Genomic DNA, 20,578 nt, shown 5'->3' on the forward strand with positions numbered 1-20,578 from the left:
TTTAACTTGTGATATGCCTATCAGGAAAAGTATGCAGACATAGGACACACCCCTTTCCACGCCCCCTTAAAGGGGAACTGTACAAAAAAACAAGATTGGTTAAGCCCAGAAGTAAGGATGAGCTTGGGCGTGTTCCCATACACCACGTGCAGAGTGCACCAGGAAGTCAGCGCTGCTCTAATCACAGGCAGTGAGACATCGCCCCGATGCACGACTGCAAGAGATCGGGAAATGTCTCACTGCCTGTGATTAGAGCAGCGCTGCACCGACTTCTGGCGGCTCTGCACGTGGCGTATGCGAACACGCCTGAGCTCATCCCTACCCACAAGTGCTTTTTTACCACTACTATTCCTTTATATTGGCTTTTGGAATTTACAAATGAAGCAATTTAGAAATCAGATGAAAGGGTTAGCACTGGGAAAGACTTTCTGATAGATAAAAAGTGCATTTTATATACATTTATATAGATCAGACCAAAAATGAGGGACACATGAGGAGGGATGAGGGACAGAGGAACATTGCACCAAATCAGGGACAGTCCCTGAAATCAGTAACAGTTGGGAGCTATGCTCATCAGCTCTCCTCATTGTTATGTGTGGCCGATGACATTTCATCTTCTTCTGTATCACTGATGTCTCCAGTACTCTCTGCTCCCTACAATGAGATCACACTATCACTGCAGGGGACGTCTCAGTGTCCCATGACGTCACCCTCCTGCGGTCACTCGCCAGTACTGGGTGACAGATGACGGAGAAGGGACATGTAGTGAGGTCAGGGGGCGTGTTGCGGTGACGCAGTGCACTGAGAGAGGCGGTAGGGGGCGTTGTGCGCCCGTCTCGGCGTGGCTCCTCCCCCTCTCCCCCGGCTCCTCTCCTCACACAAGCGATGTCCCGGGGTGAGCAGTGCTGGCGTCAGATGGCAGTTGCTGAGGCGGAGGACGAGTGAATATCCCCCCAGCTCGGAGCCGGGACTCGGGCCGTCATGTCGGGCATGCAGGATGAAAGCTCGGTGCGGGTGGCTCTCCGGTAGGTGATGTTGAGGGTTGCAGGGGGTGCCTTTGTGCACCTGTACTCCTCTGTAGGGGGCGCACACTGCACCTGAGGAGGCCGAGCCTGGCTTCCTGCTCGGGTCACGTGCCCCAGCCCCCCCCATTCATGCAGTGCACCTGTCAGGGCCTACCCTGAGTACACAGAAGGGTGAGGATGTGCGCCCTCCACCTGTCATGGTGCCCCCCCCCCCCATATGTCTGTGTGTGGTCTGGCCTGACATTTCACCTTTAGACTGGACTGTGCAATCATTAACCCATTCATTGTGCCCTATGGGCTTGTTGTCACAGGAGTCGGTAAACAATGCTTTCAAGGACTCCTGTGAATGCTAAAAATGTGCTTGTGGTGGATGATTGAGCGTAACTTTATTACAGCGCAGAGCGCACCATCTGAGGCTGGCTTTTTTTTCCTTTTTGTCTCTTTTGACCTTTAATGGGTTGGGTTAGCGGACGGGTAAAGCTGATTTTTGTTCACTCAGATAGTGATATGGTGACAAGGACGGGTACTTCTCATCCTCAGGTGCTGGAGGATCATTCTGAGGAATATCAGTTTGGGGTTAGCTGGATGAGACACTGTTCTGTCAGAATTGCTGAAAGAGAATCTGTCACACCCCATGCAGTCCATGTGTTTTTATTCTGCATCAAATTATTGTTATTATTCGTGATGTAGTGCCAACAGTTTACTCAGCGCTTTACAATGTTAAGGGGGAACAGCACAATTACAGTACAATACTGGAGGGCCCTGCCCGTAGAGCTTACGTTCTAAAGGGAGGGGGTGGTGATACAAAAGGTAATAGATGCAGGGAATGATTTGATTGGGGGGGGGGTGTGGGTATCAAATACACATGGACAATGTTTACGGTGGATTCTAATGGCCCTAGTTCACACCAGTAGTGTGCGTTTCTGTGCAGTCATCCAAAAGTAGAACGTGCTGCAATTTTTTTCCTGTGTGCAGTAGGGATGAGCTCAGGCGTGTTCGCATTGAACATGTACAGAGCCCGCCAGGAAGTCGGGACAGCGCTGATCACAGGCAGTGAGACATTGCCCCGATCTCTGTATCCGCACATCAGGGCAATGTCTCACTGCCTGTGATTAGCGCTGTCCCGACTTCCTGGCGGCCTCTGCACGTGTTCCATGCGAACACACCTGAGCTCATCCCCAGTGTGCAGTATTGCAAAATTCATTAAAAAAAATTGCACATGTCCTTTTAAGCAGAACTCTGCACAAAAGGGGAAGCTCTGCTTGTAAGGTTGCAAACAAAATCCATATCAGACCCCTGCCTGAGCATGCAGCCTGGCAGGCCAGAAAAGGGGGGGCTTGTCCTCATATTCATGGGGACAAGGGCCTCTTTCCAACACCCCTTGGTTGTGGGGGGCATGGGGCTTATCAAAAGGTGGAAGCCCCCTCCCCCTTCATGTAAATGAGTATGGAGTACACGGTATGAAATGTCTGTGTGACATTTCAATAAACTTTGTTTAAAAAAAAAATTGCACTACCAAGCAGTGATTTTCCGCCAGACTGCACCTTACTCCAGCAACTGCATCATAATGCTCTGGCTGGTGTGAATGCACTCTTAATTGGGCAGACCAGCCATTCTCAACCAGGGTCCCTACAGAGGTTGCTAGGGCTCAGATGGTTCATGTACATCAGCCTTTCCTTCTGCAGGCGATGAAGCAGTATGTTCCTTTCTCGCTGTTTCTTTTATTCCCTAATAGCCTGTATCACCATGTTACACACAGTTGGAGGGAGGTTGCATTGAGGCCCCGTTCACTGTGACAGGGGTAGCATTCTTGCTTCAAAGAAGCAGCAAGTATATAACCTTGTCCAGCTGCATATTGCAGCTTAAAGTGAAAGTTCACCTTTTCACTGAAGATAAAAGAATGAACAGCCACCACCAGCTATGAAAAGGATGAGCAGCTTAAATTGCCCACACAGCCAGTGCAAACTTCTTCCTCTTTTTGTTTTTAGGAGAGCCAGGACAGATTAAAGTGATTCTGATTGGTCACAGTGACCTATAAGTCACTTTAATCTGTCCTGGTAGAAGACCGTGTCTTTCAAATCCCTTGAACCCTGCATAGACTGCATGGGGAGCGAAAGCTATTCATCCACTGAGGTAAGTACAGAGGAGGCCAGGAGGTGGGGAGGGTGCAGGATGTTGGATCACCTTCTTATTTTTTGTGAAAAGGTGAACTTACACTTTGAAGAGGATGTAAACCCTCCTATCGTTTTCAGCTAAGGAAGCTGCCATCTTGGCCTCAGTTTGATGCTGCACATGTGATCAGTTATGATGCCAGTTATTGGATGGCTTGACAGTTTGGTTGAGAGCACAACCAATGTGACAGTTGCATTCCCAGCATGTGGGAGTGTAACTGTTTTGTTTAAGCGGTTAAAGCGGAAGTAAACCCATTGAGTTCACAGGTTAAAAAATGGTTACATTCTTGTCACATGTCGGGAATGAAAGTGTCACACTGGTTATATTCACAAACCAAACTGTCAAACCATCAAATAGCTGCTGTCATAACTGATCACGTGCAGAATCATGCCAGTTGAAAATTTAAACAGAGGCCAAGATGGCAGCTTCCTTGGCTGAAAATAATAGGAGGGTTTACTTCTACTTTAAATCGGTGGGTTTAGTTCCGCTTTAACGGAAGGGAGGTTGGGAGGTTTAACCACCTATTTTTCCTGCCACGGTCCAGGACTGGTTTTAAGCACTTTGGGTAAAAAAAAAGAAAAAACAACGCTCTATATTTTCACACAGAGTTAAAAAATAAATGTGTTCAAAACGGACATCAACACTAGTGATGCACCGAAATTTCGGCCGCCGAAACATATCGGCCGAAAATGCCCTTTTCGGCAATTTGCCGAAAGAGAAAAATGGCCGATAATGGAGCCTAAAATGGGGCGTGGCCTGGGTGGGGGGCGGGGCTCCGCCCCCGCCCCCGCCCCTGGTGACGCCCATCATAGCGCAGGAGAGCCGCCTCCGCCGACTTTTTGATAACAGCGCCGGGAACATCACAGCTTTCATTTCAATTGCTGTGTGTTCCCGGCCGTGCGCCGTCACACGCAGCCCCTCCCCCTTGTCCGGGCACTTAGATAGACAGATCATCCGCAGGATTGGACGGATGATCTGTCTATCAAAGTGCCCGGACAAGGGGGAGGGGCTGCGTGTGACGGCGCACGGCCGGGAACACACAGCAATTGAAATGAAAGCTGTGATGTTCCCGTCGCTGTTATCAAACAGGTAGCGGAGGCGGCTCTGTTCCCTGCACACAGTGCACAGGCTGGCTGCAAAATGGCACACAGGCTGCAATGGGACACACTGGCTGCAATTGGCTGCAATGGGGCACACTGGCTGCAATGGGGCACACTGGCTGCAATTGGCTGCAATGGGGCACACTGGCTGCAATTGGCTGCAATGGGGCACACTGGCTGCAATGGGGCACACTGGCTGCAATGGGGCACACTGGCTGCAATTGGCTGCAATGGGGCACACTAGCTGCAATTGGCTGCAATGGGGCACACTAGCTGCAATTGGCTGCAATTGGGCACACTAGCTGCAATGGGGCACACTGGCTGCAATGGGGCACACTGGCTGCAATGGGGCACACTGGCTGCAATGGGGCACACTGGCTGCAATGGGGGATGCCTCCTGTACCACGTCCTCTGTCTCTGACCATCTCCTGTACCATGTCCCCAGTCTGACCATCTTCTGTACCGCGTCCCCAGTCTGACCATCTTCTGTACCGCGTCCCCAGTCTCTGACCATCTCCTGTACCGCGTCCCCAGTCTCTGACCATCTCCTGTACCGCGTCCCCAGTCTCTGACCATCTCCTGTACCGCGTCCCCAGTCTCTGACCATCTCCTGTACCGCGTCCCCAGTCTCTGACCATCTCCTGTACCGCGTCCCCAGTCTCTGACCATCTCCTGTACCGCGTCCCCAGTCTCTGACCATCTCCTGTACCGCGTCCCCAGTCTCTGACCATCTCCTGTACCGCGTCCCCAGTCTCTGACCATCTCCTGTACCGCGTCCCCAGTCTCTGACCATCTCCTGTACCGCGTCCCCAGTCTCTGACCATCTCCTGTACCGCGTCCCCAGTCTCTGACCATCTCCTGTACCGCGTCCCCAGTCTCTGACCATCTCCTGTACCGCGTCCCCAGTCTCTGACCATCTCCTGTACCGCGTCCCCAGTCTCTGACCATCTCCTGTACCGCGTCCCCAGTCTCTGACCATCTCCTGTACCGCGTCCCCAGTCTCTGACCATCTCCTGTACCGCGTCCCCAGTCTCTGACCATCTCCTGTACCGCGTCCCCAGTCTCTGACCATCTCCTGTACCTCGTCCCCAGTCTCTGACCATCTCCTGTACCGCGTCCCCAGTCTCTGACCATCTCCTGTACCGCGTCCCCAGTCTCTGACCATCTCCTGTACCGCGTCCCCAGTCTCTGACCATCTCCTGTACCGCGTCCCCAGTCTCTGACCATCTCCTGTACCGCGTCCCCAGTCTCTGACCACCTCCTGTACCGCGTCCCCAGTCTCTGACCACCTCCTGTACCGCGTCCCCAGTCTCTGACCACCTCCTGTACCGCGTCCCCAGTCTCTGACCACCTCCTGTATAAAAATATTTTTTAAAAACAGTCATTTTCGGTATCGGTGCTGTTTCGGTATCGGTTTCGGTTTTCGGCCTAGTGTATTTTTTATTTTCGGTATCGGCACCAAAAAACCCATTCGGTGCATCCCTAATCAACACACATAAAACAATGTCAATGCACAAAGCAAACACATGTTGATGCATGACAATGCAACTCCCTGCAACAAAAAAACACCCCTTTATGCATATGAATAGATCTCAATGGTCTCTCAATGGGAATTATAGGGGTGTAATAATTCAGGCTTGGTGTGTGTCTACTCCATAAAATGAATCGAAGAAGGGGAGGTATTTAACCACTTAAGGACCGCCTACTGTACATATACGTTGGCAGAATGGCACGGCTGGGCACAAGCACGTACCGGTACGTTGCTTTTTAAGTGCCCAGCCGTGGGTCGGGATCTCGCCGGCACGCTCCCGACCTGGTCCTAAGCTCCGTGACCGTAGCTGCGGGACCAGCAGACCCGATCGCCGCTGGTGTCCCGCGATTGGATAATGGAGCTGATGAAGGAGGAGAGGTCTGTGTAAACAAACCTCTCCCCGTGCTTCCTAGTGTGGCTGTCACCGATCGTCTGTTCCCTTTTTTATAGGGAAGGACGATCAGTGATGTCACAAGCCAGGCCAAGCCCCCCTACAAAAAAAAGCACATAACGTCATACATAACACCTACACTGCCCCCTAGTGGTTAACTCATTCACTGCCAGTGTCATTTACACAGGAATCAGTGCATTTAAATAGCACTGATTGCTGTATAAATGACAATGGTCCCAAAAATGTGTCAAAAATGTCTGATGTGTCTGCCATAATGTCGCAGTCACAATAAAAATCGCTGATCGCCGCCATTACTAGTAAAAAAAATATTAATAAAAATGCTGTAAAACTATCCCTAGTTTGTAAACGCTATAACTTTTGTGCAAACCAATCAATAATCGCTAATTGCGATTATTTTTTGAAAAAAAAAAAATGTAGAACACGTATCGGCCTAAACTGAGGAAAAAAAATTTTTTTTTTAAAATATATTTTTGGGGGATATTTATTATAGCAAAAAGTAAAAAAATATTGAATTTTTTTTCAAAATTGTCGCTCTATTTTTGTTTATAGCGCAAAAAATGAAAACCGCAGAGCTGATCAAATACCACCAAAAGAAAGCTCTATTTGTGGGGAAAAAAAGGATGGCAATTTTGTTTGGGAGCCACGTCGCATGACCGCGCAGTTGTCAGTTAAAGCGATGCAGTGCTGAATCGCAAAAAGGGGCTTGGTCCTTTGGCTGCAAATTGGTCCGGGGCTTAAGTGGTTAAAGGAAACATACATTGGGAGAAATATGTGGGCTGCTTTAAGGTGATTATGTTCTTAAAATACTAGTTGCCTGGCTGTCTGATAGTTGGTACCTTTTGAGTCGCTGCTCTGAAACTAGTGTGCAGATCAGGAATTTGCCCCACCATTGGGAATGGTGCCCCATCGTTGGGGTGGGTGCGAGGAATAGTGAAAGTGTTTAAAGATTAACACAAATGTGTCCCAGGCCAGTCAAAGCAGCAGACTTGTTTTATTGCACCCCTCCCTAGCAGCATGCACTCGCCTTTCCATTTCTCCAACCTTTAGTTTATGCAGCCACTGTTCGGTCAAACGTTTTCCACCCGGCTCGGTTGATTTTTTTAAAAAAAAAATTTATTTGTCAAGCTGTGCCTGCAGGGCCTCCCACTGCTCTACGTACAGCTGATTCAGCAGTTATCGGTTGAAACAACCAGTTTTAGCCCACTGTCTGCTGATGTCACAGAGGTTATCCAGACTCGGGAAAGATCACGACCATGTGGTCGGGAACCACCCAGATTCCTGGATCGGTACCTGGCTCTGCCTCTCAGCGAGCCACTGAGAGTAGAGGTCGACCGATATGGGTTTTTCTCTGGCCGATGCCGATGCCGATATTTAGAAATCATGGCGGCCGATAGCCGATATATGATGCCGATTTTTTTTTTTTTGGGCCGATATGTTAGGCCGATTTTTATTTTATTTATTTATTTTTAATCCCCCTTGATCTAACACACCTTTCCCACTGGGGCGTTTTTTAAGGCGCTTTTGGGCTAAAAATAGCACCTGTAAAGTGCCTGTAAAATGGCTCCCCTGCAGTCTGTGTGAAAGACAGAGTGCTTTCACACGGAGGCGATGCGCTGGCAGGATCTTAAAAAAAAAAAAGTCCTGCAAGCAGCACGTTTGGAGTGGTGTATACTGCTCCTCCACCACTCCTGCCCATTGATATGAATGGGCACCACTGCCGAAGCGCATGCAATGCGATTTGGCAGCGGTGCTTCATGGGCGCATTTAACCTCTTCCTTGGCCGCTAGCTGGGTTATATGTGCCCCACTAGCAGCCAAATAGCACCGCTAAAATGATGGTAAAGAGTCGCTAAAACTTGCGTTTTACCATCAACGTCTGCCCGCTCCAGTGTGAAAGCAGCCTTCATAAGTGATACAGAAAATTTCTTACACTTAAAGCGGAGGTCCACCCTAAAATGGACCTTCCGCTCATCGGATTCCTCCCCCCCTCCGGCGCCACAATTGGCACCTTTCAGGGGGGAGGGGGGTGCAGTTACCTGGATAATCCAGGTAACTGCACCCACTTCCGGGCTAGCTCTCTGCGGAAAGGGACGTACATTACGCCCCTTTCCGCAAGTGCCCGCCCCCTTCCGCAAGTGCCCCGCTGCCTGCTGGGAAACGCACAGATCCCAGAGGCAGCGGGGACCGTCCTTATTGCGCAGCGCGGCTCGCGCATGCGCAGTAGGGAACCGGGAAATGAAGCCGAAAGGCTCCATTTCCTGATTCCCATACCCAAGATGGCGGCGGCAGCACTCGAGTGTCGATCTAGAGATCGGCTTCGGGTGCCGACATCGCGGGCGCGCTGGACAGGTAAGTGTCACTATTTTAAAAGTCAGCAGCTGCAGTATTTGTAGCTGCTGGCTTTTAAAAAAAAAAAAAAAAAAAAAAAACGCGGAGTCCCGGCGGACTCCCGCTTTAAACATTTATTAAACAAAACAAACCTCCAATCAGTTTACTTGTATGTATGATCTAGATTAAAAAAAAAATATTAAATAAAAACGGGTAGTCAAAACTTTTGGACAAAAAAAAAAAAAAAATGGGCTAACTTTTTACTGTTTTTATTTTATTTTTAATTTTTAAATGGTGTATTTTTTTCCCAAAAAAATGCATTTGAAAGACCTCTGTGCAAATGCCGTGTGACATAAAATATTGCAACAACCGCTATTTTATTCCCTAGGATCTCTGCTAAAAAAATATATATAATTTTTGGGGGGTCTAAGTGATTTTCTGGCAGAAAATACAGGATTTTTACTTGTAAGCAACAAGTGTCAGAAAAGATTTAGTCTTTAAATGGTTAAACTGAGAACTTCTACACAGAGATGACTTCATTCATTCAGAAGTGTAAACATTGTATCATTTAGTTCTTTTCTTGGCAGTCTGCCCAGAGAGGAGGAAAGTGTTGCTATGATGACTCAGGCAACTCACACTGACTTCTTACAGAAGTCATTTCAAAGTCCTGCTGTAGAATCGGCTTTTTATCAACACAATCGGCCGATGCCGATTATTTAAAAAACGGCAAATATCGGCCGATATATCGGTCGACCTCTAACTGAGAGCCTGAGCCAGACGATCCTGCCCCCTCCACAGCTCCAACACTCCAGTGAGCATGGAGAGGGCAGAGCAGAGAGCCTGTGCCTGGCAGTCGTCCGCTTCTGGCTCATGGAGAACTGAAAGATCAGTGGTCTTTGATCGCTCAGTTCTCAGCCTTAGAGCTGACGGGGTACAGATGCAGCATCGGACTGATGTTGCATCTACCTAGGTAAGTATAATTAAAAACAAAACGTAAACTTTTTAAATTTCCATGATCCCTTTTCTTTCTGTATGTAAATGATGGCACTGTAATTTCTTTTTTTTTTTTTTTTTTTTTTTATAAAATCTAAGTCTATTTTCCTAATCCAATATTCAGCTGTTGCATGACTCAGCTCTTTCCCAGCCTGTCTGCAGGGAAACATAAGCAGGAGGAGCTTCTAGTCATGTGTTCAAAAACCAGCCTTTGGAATACAGCGTTATTAAAAAAAAAAAAAAAAAAAAAAAAAAAAACGATAAACTGTTTTAAATGTCATGCAAATATATATTTGAAATCAAATCTTTATTATTTTTTGGCAATAACGTGTTGTGGGCAGATTTCTCCCAGTAACAGGCTGTGTCACTCCCCTGCAGCCTGTGTCTTAAATAGAGGTCGACCGATATGGGTTTTTCTCTGGCCGATGCCGATGCCGATATTTAGAAATCATGGCGGCCGATAGCCGATATATGATGCCGATTTTTTTTTTGGGCCGATATGTTAGGCCGATTTTATTTTATTTATTTATTTATTTTTAATCCCCCTTGATCTAACACACCTTTCCCACTGGGGCGTTTTAAGGCGCTTTTGGGCTAAAAATAGCGCCTGTAAAGTGCCTGTAAAATGGCTCCCCTGCAGTCTGTGTGAAAGACAGAGTGCTTTCACACTGAGGCGATGCGCTGGCAGGATCTTAAAAAAAAAGTCCTGCAAGCAGTACGTTTGGAGTGGTGTATAACGCTCCTCCACCACTCCTGCCCATTGATATGAATGGGCACCACTGCCGAAGCGCATGCAATGCGATTTGGCAGCGGTGCTTCATGGGCGCATTTAACCTCTTCCTTGGCCGCTAGCTGGATTATATGTGCCCCACTAGCAGCCATATAGCACCGCTAAAATGATGGTAAAGAGCCGCTAAAACTTGCGTTTTACCATCAACGCCTGCCCGCTCCAGTGTGAAAGCAGCCTTCATAAGTGATACAGAAAATTTCTTACACTTAAACATTTATTAAACAAAACAAACCTCCAATCAGTTTACTTGTATGTATGATTTAGATAATATATATATATATATATATATATATATATATATATATATATATATATATATATATATATATATATATATATATATATATATATATATATATATATATATATATATATATATATAATAAAAACAGGTAGTCAAAACTTTTACTTTTGGACAAAAAAAAAAAAAATGGGCTAACTTTACTGTTTTTTATTTTATTTTTATTTTTTAAATGGTGTATTTTTTTCCCAAAAAAATGCATTTGAAAGACCTCTGTGCAAATGCCGTGTGACATAAAATATTGCAACAACCGCTATTTTATTCCCTAGGATCTCTGCTAAAAAAATATATATAATTTTTGGGGGGTCTAAGTGATTTTCTGGCAGAAAATACAGGATTTTTACTTGTAAGCAACAAGTGTCAGAAAAGATTTAGTCTTTAAATGGTTAAACTGAGAACTTCTACACATGGAGATGACTTCATTCAGAAGTGTAAACATTGTATCTTTCTGTTCTTTTCTTGGCAGCCTGCCCAGAGTGGAGGAAAGGGTTGCTATGACGACTCAGTCAACTTAGACCATTCTATACAGAAGTCATTTCAAAGTCCCGCTGTAGTTCTAAATCGGCTTTTTATCAGCACAAATCGGCCGATGCCGATTATTTAAAAAACGGCAAATATCGGCCGATATATCGGCCGGCCGATATATCGGTCGACCTCTAGTCTTAAACTGGCCATACAATTTTCTTGTATAATGTATGGCCAATGGCCTGCCTGATTGCATACAAACTGAAAGTGTTTAAGTCTGACCTCATATTATATGTTTTTGGTAAATATAAAGGAAAACTGTATAATGCAGGGGTCATCAACCCTGTCCTGGGTGCCCACTAACAGGCCAGGTTTTATGTATTACCTTGGGGAGATGCAGACTAGAATACTTCAATCACTGAGCACCAAATGATATCAACTGTGATTTATTCAGTTATCTTGCAAACCTGGCCTGTTAGTGGGCTCTGGTATACTGTATGGCCAGCCTTAGAAAAACAAGAAGGTCTCCATCAATCAAGATTTAATATCCTACCCTCATTGTGTTTAGCTAGTTAGTGGGCATGGAGGAGAAGGGACAGAGTGGGCTCTCATTTACCAGAGTGTATACACCCACATATGTGTCTCTATAGTCAAATGGGGTGCTCAGATGTGATGGGGAGGATATGTTTACGGTTGAAATACACTGAAAAATTAGCATGTGCAGAGCTGTCAACACTGCTTTGCAAAATCCCCAACTGCAGTGGGCACGTAGGGAACATCGGGCTCAACCAAGTTTTTATTTTATTTTTTTATGACATTTTACATTTGGCTGGATTAGCAGACCATCCCATCATGTCTATGGTTGTTTTATCTATTGTTCTGTTATTTGCAGCCCAGATCTAAATATCAGTATGCAGCTTTTGCTGTAGAAACTCTTGATGATGACAAAGCAAGTTTTATTGTACATGATTACATTAGCCTGAATGGCAGCAAGCATGTGCCCATGATCCAGTTGGAGCACAAAGAGGTTTACTCAGGGTTTATAAGATTGTAGATGAAATGCAAGTTGGATGATTTTCTTTAAATGATAACAAAGATACAGTACAGTTTAAACATGCGACATTGTGTGAATGCATTCGCTGTTCATATAATCATCTGTAACCTAATTCCTTATTTACCTTGTGCCAACAGTCATGTATTCTAGGAAGATAAAGCAAGAGTTTTTTGGTATGTGGATCATAATTGGCAGTCTGAGATGCTACTGCTTGCCAGACCTTCGTTTGCAATATCTATATTTTGATTAAAGGGAACCTGTCAGTTTTGACATTTTAAAGTGATGCTAAACAATATTCTTATTTTCCAAAAATAAACCATACAGATCCACTACCTAATGGCTCTGTAATCTATTTTTTATGAAAACATTTTGGTATTTCTTAAAATGTCCTCAGTGACGTGAGTTTTCAGTACATGTCAGTTGTGGTAACGTACACTGCTCTATGCACACTGCAAATCCCATAGTTCATGGTTCTTAGTGTATTTCAGGAGTGAGCAAGATAGGGTGGCTATGTTCCCACATAAAGTGAAGAATGTATGTAGCTAAGCTCTAAGTCTAACAGGAAGTAGGATTGCAGCAACAAAAGGAATTCGGGGAGAATTCCTTTTTTTTTTTTTTTTTTTTCTAAACCAGAGTTTAATGTCACTTTAAGAGCCACCATTGTTGTCTTCTCTTTAAAGGAGCATACACCAGGACTGTTATCCTTGACCTTTATTCAGTGACCTGGAACAAACATTCTGCCAGTGACGTTGCAGCACACCTGATATGCATGTACTTTAGGCCTCTTTCACACAGGCTTTTTGATCAGGTCCGCCTGTTCGTTTTTCAGGCAGACCTGATCGTACACTTAATTCACCTCTGTGGAGCAGCGGATGTCAGCGGTGACATGTCCACTGGCATCCGCTGATATCCGATCCTGTCTGTGAAATCCAGACGGATGGTGACCCTGTTTTCCATTTGTCTGAAGGATCTGATCAGATAAAAACTGGTCCATTTTCATCCGATATCCCCATAGAGAACAGCGGGGATCTAACAGGTCTGTCTCAGCATAGTGAGTGGAGGACTGACCTGTCATCCACCTGCTCAGTGTGGATCAGCAGATCGATTTTCCCCCCCCCCCCCCTGCTGAGCAAAGCCGAGTCCATCGGGTGGACTGCACGTGTGAAAGGGCCCATACACACAGTTTGTGCTCTGTTGGAGTCTGCCAGTTCAAGAATATGTCTGCTGAGCAGACAGATGTAACTTGTCCATGTCCCCTCCACTTATGTAGAGCAGACACAGCCTTTTCTCCTCTAAGGGAGTTCAGATGTAAATGGACCACCTTCCCGTTTACACCTTACTGCTATATGATCTGCCAGGTAGATGGAGAATGGGCCCTCATCCGTCTGTCTTTATCGGATCAGATGTTGACGGGTGTCAATGGACACATCCCTGATTTGGTACAGGTTTGCTTTGATGCAATTTGACATGTCAAATTGGTGGCATTTGCCGGCAATAGCACCGTCCGAATCGGTGTGTTATGGCGACTCTGCGGCGCCACACTGATTTCCAAAAGTCGTTTCTGTACTACTTTTGGTGACTTCGGATGTGATTCAATAGACATCTGTGCAGGAATCCACACAGATGTCTCTGAAATTGCCCCAAAATTCGGACGGACATCGAGCGAGTTCAACTGAACTCACACAATTTCAATCCCACAGCATTGTGAACCTAGGGTTAAAGTGTAAGTAAGCCCCCCTATCGTTTTCAGCCAAGTAAACTGCCATCTTGGCCTCTGTTTAATCTACAACTGCCATGATATTGCACATGTGATCAGTTTAGACACCAGCCATTGGATGATTTGACAGTTTGGTTGAGAGCACAACCAATGGGAGTGTTAAATTTCTGGCACGTGCCAGAAATTAAACAGTTTTATGGATGGATTTACTTCCGCATTAAACCATATATGGGTAGGCTGATTGTACCCAAGTTAATCATTCAACTCGGTGGTTGTTATAGCCGCTAGCATTAATCATTTGTGTTCTACTGGCAGGGTATAGCTTCCCCCGCCGGGAGAATACAATGGCTCGGTCGGTGTTGATGGGGGAATCGAGCGTTTTTTTTATTTTGTCCTTTCCTGAATGCATTCCATGGTTGCAGGAAAGAAAATTGCTCCGCTTTATAAGCAGTACATGAAGAACAAGAATAACCACCCTGGAGCCAATGCTTAAAAATAAGTTCAGTGGCAGCCCCATATTTTTATCCTGTCTGGTTCCTTTTGAAGTGTTTATAGGTTAAAGGGAAACTCTGAGTGTCCTGTGAGCTGGTAGTGCTATCCAAGAAAACAGTTTGCCTGGGAAAGTTCATTCAATTTATTTACCTTAACCTCACCCTTGTTACTGTTGGATCATCTTGTGCTGCTGTCACATGGTGATTCTGTGCTGTACAAGTTCCTTTCTCTGCATATGAGTCTGATGAATCAAAGTGTTTGTACGGAGCATTGACCCGACCTACAAGTACAGGTCCTTCCTTATCCTGTCGTTAAAAGTTTTTCCTATTGACAGCAGAATATTCTCATCCCTTAGTACAAACAGTTTGGAACATGAAGAAGCAAATGACGGACAGTAGTGCTAAAGCTGACCAGTCACTATACAGTCTGTGCAATCTCCTTTATTTCTACTATCAACTGTGCAATGCAAGGACCTGCCTGATGTTATACAAATTGAATGGATCATTTAGGTTTATCCTCATATATTATATCGTATTATATTTTGGTAAACCTAAAGGAGTTTAGACAGAGATTGTATAGTGTACGGCCAATTTAAGGCTAGTTACATATCCCATCAAATTCGTATATTTATCTTTTTTTATTTTTGGGTAGTAGTAGTAGGACGAACCATGACAGATCATTGTCTTGTAGCAGAAATAAGGCAAAGAAAAATATCAGCATAATGTACTATGTAGTTGTAAGATATTGAATAAACTATTGTACATGTGATCTTATGCTCTTGTATCTCATACAGCTTTTGACTGTATTAGTAGACGGTGTATTTCATCAGCTGGGAGAGGACAGTATTATTATTTGATGCTTCACCTTGAGCATTTCCTGAGGTACTTCCTGTGGCTTACCAAATAGTGCACTGATGTGAATGTCTCTTAATACAAGAATTCTCTTAAAAGTGCAGACTAGTCGTCTCAGATTTGAGATATGTTGTGGGTCTGTTCAACATCTAGTCTTCCACTGCAACTGTTTGTGTCACCGTTAGACACAGTAACATTGATGCCGCTGTTAAATAATTCAAATTGGTAAATAGGGAAGTCTAGTCACTTTCAGTGTGCTGTCATAGTTACAGAGAGCTTTTAGGCAAAGTAGCTGGCTTAGTGATGAAGGCCTTTCAATTATGCAACCTACATTCTACACTCTTGAAGAGGAACTCAGTTTAAAAAAAAAAAAAAAAGCTGTTATTTCTCTGAAACTTCATTAAATGCAAGATGTGCTTTAAAGTGATCTGTCGGCCATGTTTAAAATAGAAGTCCTGCATGAGAGCAGGTGTCACAAGATGCATGTTACTTTTTTATTAGCTGTAAAATGCTTCTTAATGTGTCTTTTTGAAGTCCTGAAGGCGGTTAGTTTCACACTGTTCCTGGGAGGTCTGGCTTCATGACCAAAGTGGACTATACATTGTTAGACACTGAATTAATGAAATCTAAAAGATTCCTCTATCCATGCAAGCCAGTGGGGGTGGGGGGATCCTTCTGCTGGGCTATTGTATTCTGACGGCAGGTGGTGGCTGTTGGAATACCTGAAAAGCAGCTACATCTCATTAAAATGGTTGTAAACCTCAGACAAGAAATATGAGCAAAGCATATCTCTCTATAATGTGTACTTGTCTCAATCCAGAGCAAGAGGGGGTTTATTTACTAAAGCTAGGGTGTGCAAAATGAGTCCCATTTCTCCATAGAAACTAATCGGCTTCTTACCTCAGCTTGTTCAATTAAGCAATAAAACCTGGAAGTTGATTGGTTTCTATGCAGAACTGTAACTAATTTTGCACTCGCTCTAGCTTTAGTAAATAAACCCCTAAGTGTAATTTCTGTCTGCTTCCTTCCTCTATCATCACAAGTCACCTCTGCAAAGTTTTTTTCTTTTTTTCTTTCTCTGAAGAGAAATATGGTGACAGAGAGCTCCAGCACACACCCTGTGATTGGACAGCCTCAGCTCTGTTTTTGTGTGCTTTGTGAAGGGGGGTGTATCCTTTCCCTCCAATCGGCTCTCGGAGTTCTCCTCCCTGAGCTCTGCCGTTTGTAACTTCAGCTCCCACTCCCATTTTGTTTCTGAACGCTCTGACAAGCTTTAGAAATTCTGCACTTTGAACAGCTGTAGAAAAGAGAAGACTGCGGGGTAAACCAGTACACCTTATATAAGAGGATTGGTTTCATCTGTGTATCATCTAAGGCCAGTCACTTCACGTGTGTGTTTAAGGGTTTACAACTGCTTTAAATGCAGCCACTATTCAAACAAAAATAGTTCCAGGGGACTCCTTTGACAAAAGTTGAACAGAGTGGGGTTGGCAGGGCCACCCGCTGAGCATGTGTTTTTAGCCAATTCACCAGGAACTGGCTGAAAATTGCTGTATATGTCCAGCTTATATATATATATATATATATATATATATATATAAAAAAAATATACGGTAGATATTGATATAGATAATACATTTATTTATTTCACCAGTGCTGGTCCACCACTAACATTAGGTGCTGCTGCTCATCCTTTTAAAACTTTCCAATTTTCCTGTTTTGGTCAGCCCCATTACTACTCCTCCCTCCACCTTTCTTTTCTAGGATGGCACCTTTCTCTTACAGCATGTTGTGGCGATACCCTTGTGTGCACACTCCCTGCTGGCTGTGTGCATTAATGTGCACACACAGGCCCATGGTAAGTCACTCCTCCTGCTCCCTAAAATGAAATAAAGGACAGTGGCTGGTGACTCATTGTCCTTCAATGACCTCATATTCGGCAAGTGTGGGCCTGACCGTAAGATTGACGAGACTTGGAGCCAGAGAATTGTCTGCGGGTCTTAGCCCTTGTACACACGGTCGGAGATTCTGACGGAATGTGTCCTATTGGACCATTTTGTCAGATATTCTGACTGTTTGGTCTCCATCGGACTGTTTCCGTCGGAATATCTATTTGTGGGAACAAAATGATAAACATTTAGCTTGGGTATGGTGTAGCATGACCGCGCAATTGTCATTCAAATTGCAACAGAGCTGAAAGCTCAAAATTCGTCTGGGCAGGAAGGTGTATAAGTGCCCGGTATTGAAGTGGTTAAAGGCTAGCCATACATGTAATCTATACGGTCTCCCCACTTTCCCCTGGAGCTGTATGATGAGGCTCTGCATTGTGAGACGTTTGCGAGCATGCAGCACTGCAGTGAGTGGCCAGGCGACCAATAGATCCACAGACAGAGATCACACGGGCTGCTCATGCAGAGTTTATGTATACATATTAATATAAATGACAGACAGTATTATTTAGAAAGCTACAGATACATTTCATGCTCATTTTATAGACTGTGATCACATTTACCACAATGTCCAGTATTTTCTCATCCACTGTGCATCTTCAGGTTAATTATTCATGGATTCTGAAAGAACAAAAACATTATCGTCTGAATTGTCACTGAAGACTGCACTTAAAAATTTATGGCTTTTTTTTTTTTTTTTTTTTTGCGTGGTGAATCATTCATACGTCTTTCAGTTTTGGTGTGCATTTACTGGTGAGGGGGGGGTTGTGTTTGCACACTTCTATTTTCTTATTTTGCAGTGTCTGTTAGTTGTCTGACTTGTTGTGAAAACATTAACTGTGTTTTTGGAGGTTTGTTATTGCTTAAGCATCTTCCCACAGCAAGAAAAACAGACATTGCTACAGAAAAGCGAGCCACAGAAAAGAGACTAAAGGGTAAGTTCACCTTTTACAGGAAAAATAAGACAAGCTAGCTCCAAATATCCTGATTGCCCCTACAGTGGTTGTGATGCCCCGTGCCACTGGTGTAGCAGTTTGCACATCGCAATACACGGCTTCAGAATGAGTATCCATTATAATGATTGCAATGACCATGCTGTCCAATGAGATGTGCATCTTGGGCTTTTTCTTCCTGTAAGGTTTCCCAGAAAAAAGAAATGCTTCTCATTGGTTGGCATGGTCATGCTGATTAATAAGTGTTTGCCATAGTGAATATTATAATATATACTGATTCTGGGGCTGTATATTGCGGTGTATGATATAAAGACTGCAGAATGGGACATCAAATGTGCAGTGGAATCTGTAGGAATAGCCGAGATATATGGAGTTGGTTCACCTTTTTCATTTATAGTGAAAAGGTGAACTTACTCTTTAAAAATAGTCGAGAGCCGCAAGTCTAGACAAAACTTTAGGGCTAGAAACTCAGTCAAGTTTTAAATGCTGTCAGTCACACTGAGATTTGTCTATCAAGTTGTAATTGCTATACGTCTCCCTGGAAATAAATGTTTTAGCAATGGACCACTTTGTTGTACTGGTGACTAGGGATGAGCTCAGGCGTGTTCGCGTGGGACACGTGCAGAGCCCGCCAGGAAGTCGGCGCAGCGGTGCGCTGCGCTAATCACAGGCAGTGAGACATTGCCCCGATGTGCGGCTGCAGAGATCAGGCAATGTCTCACTGCCTGTCATTAGTGCAGCGCACCGCTGCGCCGACTTCCTGGCGGGCTCTGCACGTGTTCCATGCGAACACGCCTGAGCTCATCCCTACTGGTGACGCCTCCTGTTCTACTTGATGCCCATAGCATGGAGAAGAAGCAAAGAACAATTTTCCTCAAGGGGACACAACAGTAAAAAGTTTAGAGTTTCTAACTGTCTAGAGCTCCTTTGACAAAATAGCTTCTGAGTGTAGCTGGTTTCTTGCATAGCCAATTGAAAGTGATATTAAAGTCCTTTTTTTTTTTTTTTATTTTTTTTTTTTATAACAAATTTGTTATACATACCTGCTCTGTGTAATGGTTTTGCACAGAGCAGCCCTGATTGGCCTCCTCTTGGGGCCCCCCCCCCCCCGCTTGTACTCCTGGGCCCTACCTCCTGTTAAGAGCCACCAGAGCAAGTTGCTTGCTCTGGGTGCACCCAAGCAGGTTTTGCATGTCCATTCACGCACAGAGCCATGGCTTGGCCCCTCCCCTTCTATCTCCTGCTGCCTTGGCCAGCGAGGAGTAAGAGTCCCTGGAGAACCGAGACACTCATGCGCACATTGTTGGATAAGGATGGGGCTCAGTTAAGCACCCCTGATTAGGGGGATACTGCACCGAGAAGGGTTTTTACTGAAGGTAAAAAAAAAACTTCAGTCTTTAGAGACACTTTTAAGGGTGCATTTACCATCTCGGCAGGCTTGTTCAACACGCTCCCAGCACAAGAGAAGGCAAAAAACCTTGTTTCCTATGGTGTCAGTTCACATCCCTGTGATACAAATTATAGCATCACAAAACTGCTGTGTACATGGAATCTTATGAAATGAAGTTCACAAAAAAAAAGAGGAATCAGTGGTGCTCACGTATGCCAGCAGCCGTGCGATCAGCACGGCTGTTTTGTGTAAATGAGCCCTAAAGGTTGCAGTACACTACAAAATATCTCAATTTCAAATGGTAAATGCAATGATGCACATGCAGAGTGTGTTTATACATCCTTGCTATGTAGTTGCTGTAAGTTATTACTTTCTTTCACATATAATTCTTGTTTAGTGTGAGCACAGTGCAGTGACACAAGTTTTTATGAGTAGACCAAAGTGCCGCTACACACCAGAGCACTTTCTTATGATACATTGCCACACGTGGTAGACACTCGGCAATGGCTAAGCAGAAGCTGAGAACATGCCTTAGGGTCATGTGTGTCCTATAAAACAAATTTCAAAGGTTACATAATCCGTAAACTGTTTTTATATGTATGTAAAGAAGTCCTTATCGATTTTAAACCTAAAATATCATTTATGTACATGGGGGACAGCCATATTTCTCAATACGTATGCAGGCTCTAATTCCTGCTTTTGCAGTGCTACATGATGTGAGGGCTCATTCTTGCGAAAACTCTTATTTTGAATGGGTTGAAATTGCACTGCACCAACAGTAGTGCATGCAATCATTTTTTAAAACGCACAACAGCCACATCGCATGACACTTTTGTACCTCTTGCCGTCCGGTACGGGCAAAGCACTGTGTTTGTAACCTGTGTTTGAGGTGTTAACTTTGCTCTGACCCCCACAGAAGATTGCAAGTGCAGTGCAATTGGAATGCAGTGCAGGAAGCCACATGGGAACACTGCTTTCCGGCACTGCAGTCTAGTTTGAGAAGGCCCTTCCTCTTTGTGTTAGTGCTGATGTGAGTGCAGGCAGTCCATATACATT

The 20,578-nt window shown here is 44.7% G+C and overlaps 1 protein-coding gene across 7 annotated transcripts in view; it reads left to right on the forward strand.

Annotated features, from left to right (window-relative positions):
• Positions 1–835: 835 nt before the first annotated feature.
• KIF21A (kinesin family member 21A) overlaps positions 836–20,578 on the forward strand; it is a 270,632-nt gene continuing 250,889 nt past the window's right edge. For all 7 annotated transcript variants that reach the window (XM_077473889.1, XM_077473892.1, XM_077473894.1 and 4 more), the window contains exon 1: positions 836–1,025. In XM_077473889.1, the coding sequence (XP_077330015.1) occupies positions 982–1,025 (44 nt within the window). In that variant the 5' untranslated portion in view covers positions 836–981. The remainder of the gene's footprint in view (positions 1,026–20,578) is intronic.

This window comes from Lithobates pipiens, unplaced genomic scaffold, assembly GCF_037356315.1.
Source record: "Lithobates pipiens isolate NorthernLeopardFrog02 unplaced genomic scaffold, aLitPip1_a1.2 Scaffold_8, whole genome shotgun sequence".
Classification (NCBI taxonomy): Eukaryota; Metazoa; Chordata; class Amphibia; order Anura; family Ranidae; genus Lithobates; species Lithobates pipiens.